Genomic DNA, 12320 nt, shown 5'->3' with positions numbered 1-12320 from the left:
GTCAGTGACAAGCATGTACTGTATATTCATGTCTGTATATAGAACACAGGCACACAGAGACACGCAAAAGTGTTAACTATTTGAATTTGGGAGTGACCTAATTCCATTTATTAGAGGGGAGAAGGGGCAGTGTGTGACACCAACAAGTTCCCAGTGGAGTAGCAGTATTTCCTGAAAAAGCCACTTTTGGAACTCGGGGCAATGGGAGATACAGAACCCCCCCTTCTTCGTGGCCTGGGGGTTAGTGCAAAGTCTTTATCTAGTCTGGTCTTCTCTGACTTGTTTCCTTTCTGCCTCTACTCTCGCCATGTTGTGTGTTGCTCTAAACAATACTCCTTCAGTAACTCCATCGTCTCCCCTCTTGGCAACCCCCCTCTAATAGATCAATCTTCTTCACACAGGAAGTTAGCAGCTGCCAGTGGAGTGGTGAGATAAGATGATCAGCAAACTCATACACAATTCACACACCCACATCAAACAGCCAGATGACAGACAGAACTTGAGCTGAGGTTATGTATGGCATGATTAACCTATTTTTTCATATAGAAGGAAATCATCAATCATTAGGCAGCAGAAGAATTTGATAAGGACGATGTGAGAAAACTAATTTGCATGTGTCCCTTCATGGTTTATAAATAAATCACTGACGAATAGACACAGGGGCAGCACGGAATGTGCGAGACTCAGGCACATCTGTCATCAAGGCATATTCATCCACTCGAAAGAAATTGAGATTATGGAAATGCGGCCCGAACAAGGAACTAAGTCTAAATCTTTCTGAGGGCTGCAGGGTCAACTTTGCATTTATTTTAACAATAAAAACATAAATTGTCCATGTATAAAGTGGATAAGAGTAAATACAAATGTTGGTACTTAGTTAGCAGCTCAGTTCAAAACAGCGATTATAAACATATGCTGGGAATTACTTTCAGAGTACTTGGAATTTTTGTGTTTGGATAAACTCACTTCCTGTAAAATAAAGTGGGTCAGTAGACTGCATGACTGCATGCTATTCCCATATGATACCATACAGAACAAAACTAATAAAAAGCTGCCACTATGACCACTGAGAGTCCTGAATCTGCATCAAAGCTGCCCCACATCTAAAAAAAACAAAAAAACCCAAAACAGACGCGCAACACAGAGAACTGACTGATTGTCAACAAACATCAGATTGTATCCGACACAACCTGATTGTCTGAGCTCCAGTTCCACAAAGAATCCTCAAAAGGTCTCGAGGTTTGGAGACCTTCTCTCCACGGATCACAGCTGAGAAAATCACTGCCAACAAAAAATTGCACTGCAAGGGGTTTTGAGGAGATTTTGTGTGACTCTCAACTTGGCTTTCTGCAAGTTACAATTACATCTGATTGATGGAAACATACCCGACTTACATTTCCATAAGACCATTTCCTTTGTCACTACAGCAGCCAGCTTTGACTTTTTTTAAGTGAGAAACCCATGACAAGATTAACCAGATGAATAAAGCATGGAAGAGGACTCAAAACATATTGCATATATCACATCGTTACTGCAAAAATAAATGGAAGTAAGCAATGGGCCAAGAATCACAGAGGTAACACCCACTTTATCCATACTCATGACATGGTGGAGAGAACGTACATGTATGTGCCAAAGTGGGTATATTGTAGTTTGGCCAATGAATGAAGAGCAGAGAGAGAGAAGGAGATAAAAGGAGATGAAGGCAAGATAGAAATTCAGTGAAGGTGGTTTATTTCACTGTCCAAAATTAAAAATATGTCCAACAAATGCATCTGAAAGGAAGCAGGCTATAAGGCAGATTACATTTTAAGTCTAGACATCAAGCTGGCAACACGAGTTGAGTTTACAACTGTTCACATCTGAATAAACATACACATCCATGCACACATATGGTCCAGACATACAACTCCGTCGCAAGCTCGGTGGCTGCAAAAATCAAACTTAAAGGTGAGAGTGGTCGAGGTGAGAGTGTTAAGAGACATACAGGGGAGAGGTTTTCGGGGTGTTGGGGTAATGGGGTGGGGTGTACTTACGTTGCAGTTTGAGGACTGGTTTAGATTGGCTGCAGATCCGTCAGTCCACTCTGCAGTGTCAGTACTGCTGGACTGTCTGCTGCGCTCATACTCCTTCAGCTACGTGGAGAAGAAGAGTTTAGAGAGGCAGAGGAACAGGGCGGGGCCACCCACTCTCACCTAGCATGCTACATCACTGCGTACTCTATCAGAAAATTGACAGACATCAATTGTGTGCATTCAGTGCGTGTATACAGACAGACGGACACACAGACAGGACAGAGGGACTCAATCGGTGATGTAGTGGTGAATAAAGGCTGTGTACTGGAACCTTAATTTGGTGACCTTGATGTAAACAACCACCAAATCAAAACTGATATGATTTATACAAAGCATTATTAAATTAAATTGCCTACTTTTGTTGTGTGGTATTACATTTTGTCATGAAGATTTATGTCTGCATTTCTGAGCAAAGAAAAGAGAGAGGAATGAAAGGCAGATTGAAACCTTTTAGGATTATATTCCACTACATCCCTGGACACAGACGACATACCGCTATGCTAACAATAACAAAAACCAATATGATGATATTGATCAATGATACACAAAAAACGCTAAATAAAGGCACTAGAACAACAAGAAATCAACTCAGCTATTCACAAAGGCTGATAATTGATTGGTTTTACTGGGTGTCAATAACTAAAGCAAAAAGCTGGGATCGAGCTGCTGACCAAAAGAAAAAGTTCTGGGAAAGTAACAAGGGTAAGAGGAAATTAACATCCGCCTTGTGGAGAGCAATCCAATACTCAGATGCTGCTGGACAGCCATGCTACCCATGAGCAAGGTATCACAGAAGGTGACTGACAGGAAGGAAGGAAAGAAAATCAAAAAAGTAGGAGGAGAAGAAGTAGTCAAATAAAAAAGAAACAATCACCAAAAACTGATTGAAGAGAAATGTAAAGATATTTGAAGGAAAGCCAAGTAATTATCCACCATGTCCACCTAGAGAGAAAAACCACAATGCACCAGAGCACCGCCCCCAACAGATGGGGCTATTGAGTTACCATCAATCCAGCAAGTATGAACTGAACAACACACCCACACACACTCCATGAGCTCACACCCTAAAATCCCAAGACTCCTGAACCTCTGGAAACACCAGTTGTCTGGAGTTTGTGTGTGTGTGTACAGGACAATGCAGGGTTAAAATGGCGGGCCTCGTACGTGTTAGTAGGAGTGAGTCGTTTTAGTAAGCCAAAACTATGGTGGGAATATGTATGGAACAGAAGAGAGGAGGTGGGGCTTGAAACTAATCCAGGGGAGGTCAGGAGATCTGGGGGTTGAGGGCAGGCTACAGAAAGGGAAGGGTGAGAAAAGGTGCAACAGGTGAAGCAGGAAGTCATTTGGGCTTCCTACCCTGGCTAGAGCTTCCTCAACGGTGATCATCTTCTCTTTCACCATCATCATTAGCTGGATTCGCTCTTCATCGCTCATAGTGATCTCACTGGCCACATAGCCAATGTCTTCTCCTGGAGCGTGTAAAGGGAGAAGAGCCAAAGGTCAAACACCGATCAACATATTTTCAGAATGGTATATCTGGTAAATAAACCCAGACAAACCTTTGGATGTCTGACGCATAACAGGTTTGTGCTGAGACTTGCGGAAGTTCTGCCAGAAAGATTTATTCTTCTTCTTATTGTCCCATTTACCTGAAGAGAGGGCAGGTTCAGTCAGATATTGGGAAACATTTGCCTGATACACAGCTACACAGTATGAATCCCATTATATTCTATGGGTTCTGGCCCTTACACATAGATGTCTGTCTTGCTGCTGTAACCTTTAAATCTCACCCTCGAGATCAATAAATGCTAATCTTACTCTTACAGGTCACACATTAAGACTGCAAAAGACAAATCTGAAAATGCATGTTGACTTACCTCCAGATCCGTCCTCAGAACTGGATTTGTGCAGGGGCATTCTGGAGGGAAAAGTTTAAAGACAGAAAGAATCAGTATTACAGAGAAAACATAAATACATCTCTTCATGAATTCTCTTCCAGCCACAGTGCTTCAAAACCCTCAGACTGTCAATCTTAATCATGTTGACCAAATAATCATTTTTAGGAAGTAGGGCTGCAGTAATGTGTGTTCACCACTTGGGGTCAGTGGTGGTACTTGAGTGACAGGAAACCAGGATCCTGAGGCTTAAAAGGGAGAAGGTGGAGGAGACGAGAGGAGAGGAGATAATGTCATCACTGTTTTTTTTATTTGAAAAAAAGAAAAAAAGAGGGTTAGATGAAAATGTGGGAAACGTGAAGTGTTAAGCAGCAGGAAAGAAAGGAGGAATGATAACATTATGAAGAAAGAGTGTGCAGCCATGTGAAAGTGAAGAGGGAAAGTATGAAATTGAGGAAGAGAGAGAGAGAGAGAGAGAGAGAGAGAAGGGAGCAGGAGGAGGAGAAACCACAGGGCAGACTCAGCCTGTTTGTGTTTCCACTTCCCTCCACAGGATAGACAGTCACGAGGAAGACAGCGAAGAGAGGGAGAAAAAGGGAGAGAGGGCATAAGAAACGGAGAGATGGAAAATAACCGAGTCCTGTCATGTCTGTAAATCTTTCTAAATAATCAAACGTAAAGGGGAGAAAATAACAACTCCAGAGCTACTTGTGACACTTGAACTGCACTCAGCTTCAAGTCAAAAAGTCATGTATGAACAGCCTCACTGAATTTGAGCAAGTTCTGCGGCATGACTCTCCTTTGTTCTGGAGGAGACGAGAAACCACATCAACAGCAATCTATTTGTGTCTTCTTTAAAGAAAAAAGAAGAGGGGGGGGGGGACTCGTCTTCAAAGTAGCTGCTGAAACATTCATAGAAAGACTTTGTTTTCAGATTGGGCTAAGTGGACTGAGTAAGAGGGTAAAGAGGGAGTGCGGCTTTGGGGCGGATTATGTGAGTGGATAACACCCTGCAGGTGTGTTTATGTGTTTGTGTTTGCGACCAGTGGTGGCTGCAGGCTGTAAGCTTTTCTGTTCTTTCAATTAAATGGGAATAAATCGCAGGAGAATAAGAACGACAAACCTGCTCTCGAATCTCTCCACTAAAGACATATTGTCTCTTACTTGTGCACTTTCACACCCAGACACACCCTTTATGACTGCAGTCCAGCGCACATGGGCATGCAGCTGCCGGGCCATGCAGACAGACAGGTGGCTGCCAGAGAGGCAGCGTGAAAGTGTGTGACAGGATCCAAACAAGATGAACAGGTCACATCCCTCTCCAGTGGCTGCTTGTGTGCATATGTGTTCATATGTGTTCATATGTGTGTTCAGACATAAGCCCTCTCTTGGTGCAATGGGAAATCTTCACGCGGCTTAAAGCCAGGCTGCCATGGCAACATAATGAGATGCTAATTGAATGGAGGCCTGTATGGTTTGCCCCTCTGTTCATCCCCCCTCTCAGATAGGCTAGGGCCAAAGCTAACGCTAATAGAACTCACTCAATAGATGCTTTTCTGTGGCAGCGTGGCCCCCCACCACCCCCACTCCCCTCCATGCTCTATAAATTAACCCCCCCCCATGCAGCACACACATGCATGAACTCACACACATCCACACACACTCACACACTTTAGAAGAGCTCGAATGTCTTTCAAAGAGCGTGTCAGTCCAGGCATTGTGTGGCTAGGCAACTTAATTGGTTTAACCTTAAATCTTTGGCATGCCTTTCTATTACAGTTCTGTTCTCTGCATTGAGTAGGGGACATTTAACTGCTTTTTATCTCATTAGCATAAGCCAATCTTCTATTTCTGCATGATATAAAGTACAGTATCTTCACTTTGTATGAGTTTGGGTGACAGTTTCTTTTCATGATGCCTCTGCATTGTGCAGTTATCACAAACACTGAAGTTATGAGTGCACTACAAGACTGCCAAGAGAAAATGATCCCCGGTTAGGATGTAAAGCATTTATCATTTTCATATAGCACCTCTGTGTTACAGCTGTGGGCCTGTTTTACACAAACAGTACAAGTGCAGAGATGTAATGCCAGTAATCTGGTGGAAAATAGGTGGTAAATGCATATACAAACAGACAAAATAGACAGAATAAGACAGAACACCACAGAGCCAAGCACTCATCAACATCAGGAAAAAAGCAGGGTGAATGAATGATGATTACATAAGCAGCTATCACATGATACAGTATGAATCACAGGTCTAGCACAGCTCCTATCCTGTGTGACAGAGCTGCTGTCCAGGAAAGATGACAAACTAACACATAGAAAGATGTGAACACACAGCTGTATGTCTCCATTTTGGCGTCTCACTGCCACTTTGCACTGCGCTCATCATAAATCACAGCATTGCACACATGTACGTGTAAGGGGGACTGCGTGCCTTGGTTTGACAACAGGGCTGGCCACCTGGATCGAGGTGATCTCCAGCGTGCCAGCAGAGACAATGAGTGGCAGCGACCCTGTGTGACAGTGGCACAGAGTCCACAGGAAGAGCAAGACTGAAAATCATATGGCAGGAAAACAGAAAATAACAGATAAAACATTATGTTTTGTGCTTGCGCATGTATTGTCCTGCCATACGCACACTCTACATGCCCCACTCTCAGAGGCAAATAACCGTTCCATGAGGGCTGCAACACTCAGCCACAAGTGGTTAATATGCTGACTATGTACTTTAGCTTTCCAACATGGTGCTGTTGTTATAAACAGATTCTTCACATGGCATGACTTACATTTCCATCTGATTATTAGTTGCATAAGTTGGGCTTTCAGTAGCGCAGCTGCTGTTAAATTCATAGTCTTATGAACCCAGTTAGAGCCAATAAGCAACAATCTGTATCTTGGGTCTGTGCACATGCATGCTTTAATTAAGATCCACTTGTCCCTGCTGTTAACCTTATTGATAAGCTTCCTGCCATCCCTGTGCAGCAATTCCCCCCACCCATATCAATCGCCTTTCAAAACAGGAAGTCCCCATTTTGAACCCTCCAGCTCTCTGAGAGCGACCTGTCATCACCACTTGCATACCAGCCATTATGGGAGCTGTGCCCACCTCCTGCCAACAAAGCGACGCAGAGACGCACAAACAGAGGGGTGGCACGGCCTGAGATTGAGCATGTAATCTCTGCCGGGTGCTATTGTCCTGCAGAGAGGTGATGATGGGGGTATCCGTGTCCCTGCATGTGAACGAGCAGGCGTGTCTTTTGTGAGGCTGTGAGGAATGTGTTGTAAGGTATGGAAGGGGCTTGTCTATCACTCTGCCAGCACATGATAAATCACTACACCTGAAACCCATTCACAACAGTGGAAAGTGGACAATAGGCAGTGTAATAGAGAACAGAGCTGGGGTGAAAGAGAGGAGAGGGGCTGGCAGTGCAGGATGGATTACAAAAAAAGTTTTCTGAGCCTCGGGGGAGCCTCTATGTTCTTGAACATAGAAACTTTAAGAATAATTAGTTAAGTTGTATAAAACCCTTCATATCCATCTGTCACACCAGGAATGGAGTGTGGGGCTTGGTAGTGAGAGAAATAGATAGAAGAAAGAGAGGAAATGACAGAGGTTAAGTGAGGGGTGAGTGTGGAGCAGTTTCATTAGAGATTAACTGAAGAACTGACTAAAGGTGAGACAAAGTGTGAATGTTTATGAGAGAGGGGATGTGAGAGAAAGCACATGAGGCATGGAGGACAGAAAGAAGCCAGGCAGACAGGAAGAAGGGAGAGAGTAGCACAGTTAGGGGCTCTTTCTGGGACTTTCAAACAGCAGAGAGACGTCATTCGAAATTTGGCATCTGGTTCCCATCATCCTCAGCATTTGTCTGTTCAACATATATAGCCATGGGAGAAGAGATCATGTCTGTGGTATGTGCTTCCTCTGCTGCACGCGGTCGTCACGTGAACATGACAATTCCATTGGAGGTCACACAGGGGTGACGGTGAGGAACAAATGGGAAAATTTCGGAAAAAATTGAGATGAAGGTCAGATAATTTGTGAATTGAAGATTTGTGGGCCTGACAAATATGGTGTTGACGTAATGAATGTAATGAAGATTTCTCATTTTTCATCTTGTTGTGAGGAAACATTTGAATATATTGTTGACCTCTGTTGCCAACCAACAGAGAAAAAAAACATCAGTGCCTACAGAGGGGTCAAATATTTGTGACTGCAGATAATTGAATTCTGTTTGACAGAATTGCTTGCTTTGTTGACCAACTTGCTTAAAATGCGTGTAAGAGTGATCTCATGGTGGGCCATAAGGGAGGAATTTCGTACACATAAAATAAAGTGGTGTGAAAAAATGAACACAGACGCTTTGCATTACAGGAACCAGTGAAAAGGAACCCCACCCATGTGTGGTTCCATCCTGCTCTTTCGTTCATGCTCCTTTGCTGTAATCATTTGGCCATCACCCTCTCTGTCTCCCCCTCTTCTCTGCTGGACACAAAGGCAGGAAGGAAGCATGGACGGCCCGCGAACAGAGAACAGACTATGGCTGCTGGATAGAGCAGGTCAGCAGAAGAAAGAGTGGTTTTCCTTTCACCACAGCAGGGATGTGAGCTTAAGGAACTAACTACGGGAATATGAGTGATGTCAAGGGTTGATTTCCTCTATACCCACTCATCTAATACTAATTATTGTTTTAAGTTGGGAATTTATTTCATCATTATAAGGACTGACATTTTTCTGAACCTAAAGTGGATGCATAAATGGGGCACACAGTGCATTAAATACTTTTATTGCATTATATACTTTTAATACCGAGAGTTAAATGTGAGAAGATTCTTTAAGATAAATATGAAACTACGGACAGCAACCAGTTAGTTTAGCTTAGCATTTCTTGAGCAAAGTGACTTCTCTCCATTTGTTGTGTGGCAACCTGACAATGAAAACAAGGAAGTCACTGCTCCTGGGTAATTAACTGTCCCCCATAAAACAGTAAAATCACAACGTGCCATTTTTACACTTCATTTTTCTAGAGATTAAAAGAAACTAGCAATAACGTGTTAATTAGCGAACTTAAGAAGTGTCTATAGGCAAATTTTGTTAGCTTTGGAAAGATCATGGCTAGATGTTTTCCTCTGTTAAACTAACCTGCTGCTCTTTTTGCTGTAGCCTCACATATACCGGACAAACGTAAAAGTGGTATCAACGTTCTTAACGAATTTTTGACAAAAATGTGAAGTCCCTTTTTTAAAAAGAAGTCAGAACACATCACAACATTTCTACAAGCAAGTACAGCCACAGATGAACCTGGATCAACAGCTCACTCACACGCCACCACAATTATGGGTTGTCCTGGTGTGTGGCTCTTCATAAGCAAGTCTATTAGAGTGCTATTAGAGAAAGAGACAATGATCTTCTGCGTATGGAGGTGCGTGTATTTCCATTTGCGTCATCTATAGCTGCAGACATGCAGAAAGGCTAAGTGTGATCCATATTTTTGTGTGCAGGCGTGTACGGTTTGATGCAATCCAGGCGCAGGCTGCGTTGCACATTGTTTAGACATGCAACAGACATACATTTCAATCCAAACATATTTCATGGTTCCACACTGACTCCAGCCCAATGTTACAGTGATAAAGTGTGGGGGAAAAAAAAACATACTTTCTGTCTGTTTCTGGAGTGGACACCTCACTGCTGAAGCCTAATGACTCCTGAAAACAGAGAAAAGGAGACCGCTGTCAGGTTGACATTTTAGACTGGAAAAGCATAATGTTTTGTGCACAAAGCTTCTCTGCCTACCTGGATCTCAGTACGGAGCTGCAAGGATGTGCTGTTTGGGTCATGTTTCTCCTGAAAAAATGGCAAGGGAGAAAGAATAAACAAAGTCAAACATCAGTGTCCAAGATCAATCACTTAATAACACAAAAGAACTGTGAGACTATAAGGGTAAAACAAGATCTGTGTATGGAAAAGTAAGGTCAGCTGACTACAGAAACAGCGGATGACATGCCCTCATGTGGGAAAGATGTTCTTCGGTCAGGTTCACATAGTCACACCTACATATCAGTGAAGACAAACACAAGCACGTGTGTGCACACCTACAATCAACCCATATATGACTCAACAAGTTCAGTTTTGCTTCAGGTACCCAAACTTGCAGTACTTGTTCTGATTGTTAGTGAACACCCCTGGGCGGTGATGAAGTATTATGAGGTCTTGGCTTTTCTAGCCGAACAAGACATGACAAAAACACCTACATATGTGGTGCCATGAATTCCACAGATGCACCTCCCTCAACACAAGAACACCTGCTGGATTACGTCAAATCTTGGCCATGAGTGTAAGGAACAAAATACTCACTGATGAGCAAAAAACATAGCACAAATTTCTTTACTTTTAGCTTCTCCAGTCCACAATGTCTTTCACAGATTTGTTATATTTTTGAAAATAGTGAAGCATACATGTTGCTGACTTGAGTATATTATTAGCATGCCACTGACAAAGGGCATGACACTTGGCTTACAGAGAAGGTAAATTGGCAAAATGCTTTGGTGAAAGTTAAGAATAGCTGACCTCTTCACTTTGATATAGCGTCATTCTTGATATTCATTTTGAGGAAGTGTACTGCTGAGATTCATCAGATCCCAATAAGAAGAGAACCCATAAGCCTAGACAAGTTCCCATTTCCTTTACCAGACAGATTTATAAGAATCAAAGTGAAGCAATCTCTGACATTACTATTTCTGTTGTTGTGCAAGGACATGAAAAAACACAAACACCAATGGTCATTGTTCTCAGTTCCTCTATTTGACTGTTCAACTTAAAAATTAGCACTAAACCTTTGCTGGTATAACACAACAAGTGTTAATATGCTCACATGAGATTTTTATTTATTTTTTTTTTTGGTCAAGGCTGAAGAGTAATAAATCTCATGGCAAAAATTCCTGTCAAATTAGCTGAAGGTCCAAGCTAAAAAGTTGCAGTGAATTTCCTCATGTTATACAGATAAGGCAATGTTTAAATTCTACTGTATTAGCTTATCTTTACTGAAGCGATCAGTATGTTTTTATTAAGGATATGACAATCGCCAAGTAGGGTAGGTCAGAAGAGGACTTTGGGGGGGGGGCTTTTGAATATGGACTTTCCCAAATATAGAGCAGGAATGGGAAATGAGTTGTTTCTGAGAAATAAGCATCATTCCCTATCACCACACCCAGATATTAGATTGTAGGATAACACTCACAGGAAGCTGAATCCAGAGCACTTCCTTCACTCGGTCCGTCAAGCTTCCTAATCAGTAGCCTTTAGTTTAACCTTTCTTCTTCATTGACTGGACTTTTGGCAAGGGAGGGGTAATCCTTCCATACCCCTCACGGTTTAAGCAAAAGCCAGAGAGTGGCTATGAGGTAAAAGAACTTGGAAGTGACAAAACCTCCCTTAAGAGCTCCTTAACAGCTTGTAGCTTGCAAGTTATAAAAGCAAGAGACCTTTAGTGCTGAGGTGGATAAAAGCCACACAATTAGCCTGAACTCTACGCTTATCACAATAGCAATCAATAGAAAGCAGACAGTAATGATAATAGTGAGACATTCTGGCTGGTTTTATCTTTAATGTCAGCTTTAGCACTCCTATTATCCCATTGGCTTGTTTATCTATTGGTCTGTTACAGTGATCAAGGACAGGGGCACTGGTCCGGAAGTTTCTTTGGAAAATAAATCAAAGTCGGAAGCGCTGTGAAACAGTTTGTCCATCTCAGAGAATGTGGTAATTCCCTTAAGTCGGAGAGCAGGTACCTGCCTAAGGTCATAAAAACGTCATCTACTAGACCAGCAGAAGTGCAGAGCTTGGTCTCATTACATTGCCAGGCTGTGCATAGGGAAAATGTGGAACAGAAATGAATGGCTTTTTCTTACAGAGGCAGAGCTTATGTGAGACAATGAAAAAAACACACTTCTATCCCTTAAACAAGCACAGCTTTGGCAGCGCTGTTTAAACAACTGCATGGTGCAGAATAATGTGAGTGTATTTACAAAAACCCACATAAAGAGGAAACGAGATGTGTTCTCATAATGCACATGCAGTCGCACAAAGGTAGCAGCAGGATTGGTTTTACTATCAGATCCTCTTTGATGGCTTCTCCAGACTGCATATATACTGACACGCTGTCAGCTCACTGTCTGGCAAACACACCACACATGGGCACACACATACACACACAATACACAGCCAGACACAGACCCTGACATAGTGGGTGATGCATGTGCCACCACAGATATAAACCCAGACAGATATCCAAACCAAGGAGCAGCGACTTCCACATACAGAGCTCCAAAGAGATGGAGACACAAAG

General features: G+C 42.6%; 1 protein-coding gene across 12 annotated transcripts in view; it reads right to left on the bottom strand.

Annotated features, from left to right (window-relative positions):
- sash1a (SAM and SH3 domain containing 1a) overlaps positions 1-12320 on the bottom strand; it is a 216826-nt gene that overhangs the window by 21224 nt on the left and 183282 nt on the right. For 11 of the 12 annotated variants that reach the window (XM_046372536.1, XM_046372534.1, XM_046372535.1 and 8 more), the window contains 6 exons: positions 9770-9820; positions 9632-9681; positions 3953-3993; positions 3635-3724; positions 3432-3544; positions 2037-2135 (listed from right to left, as the gene is read on the bottom strand). In XM_046372536.1, coding sequence (XP_046228492.1) covers positions 2037-2135; positions 3432-3544; positions 3635-3724; positions 3953-3993; positions 9632-9681; positions 9770-9820 — 444 coding nt within the window. The remainder of the gene's footprint in view (positions 1-2036; positions 2136-3431; positions 3545-3634; positions 3725-3952; positions 3994-9631; positions 9682-9769; positions 9821-12320) is intronic. The other variant, XM_046372529.1, reaches the window with a different exon arrangement.

The sequence above is a fragment of the Scatophagus argus genome, chromosome 19 (assembly GCF_020382885.2).
Source record: "Scatophagus argus isolate fScaArg1 chromosome 19, fScaArg1.pri, whole genome shotgun sequence".
In the NCBI taxonomy this organism is placed as follows: Eukaryota; Metazoa; Chordata; class Actinopteri; family Scatophagidae; genus Scatophagus; species Scatophagus argus.
Note: the sequence above shows the minus strand (reverse complement) of the source record. Positions and strands in the feature narration are given on the sequence as shown.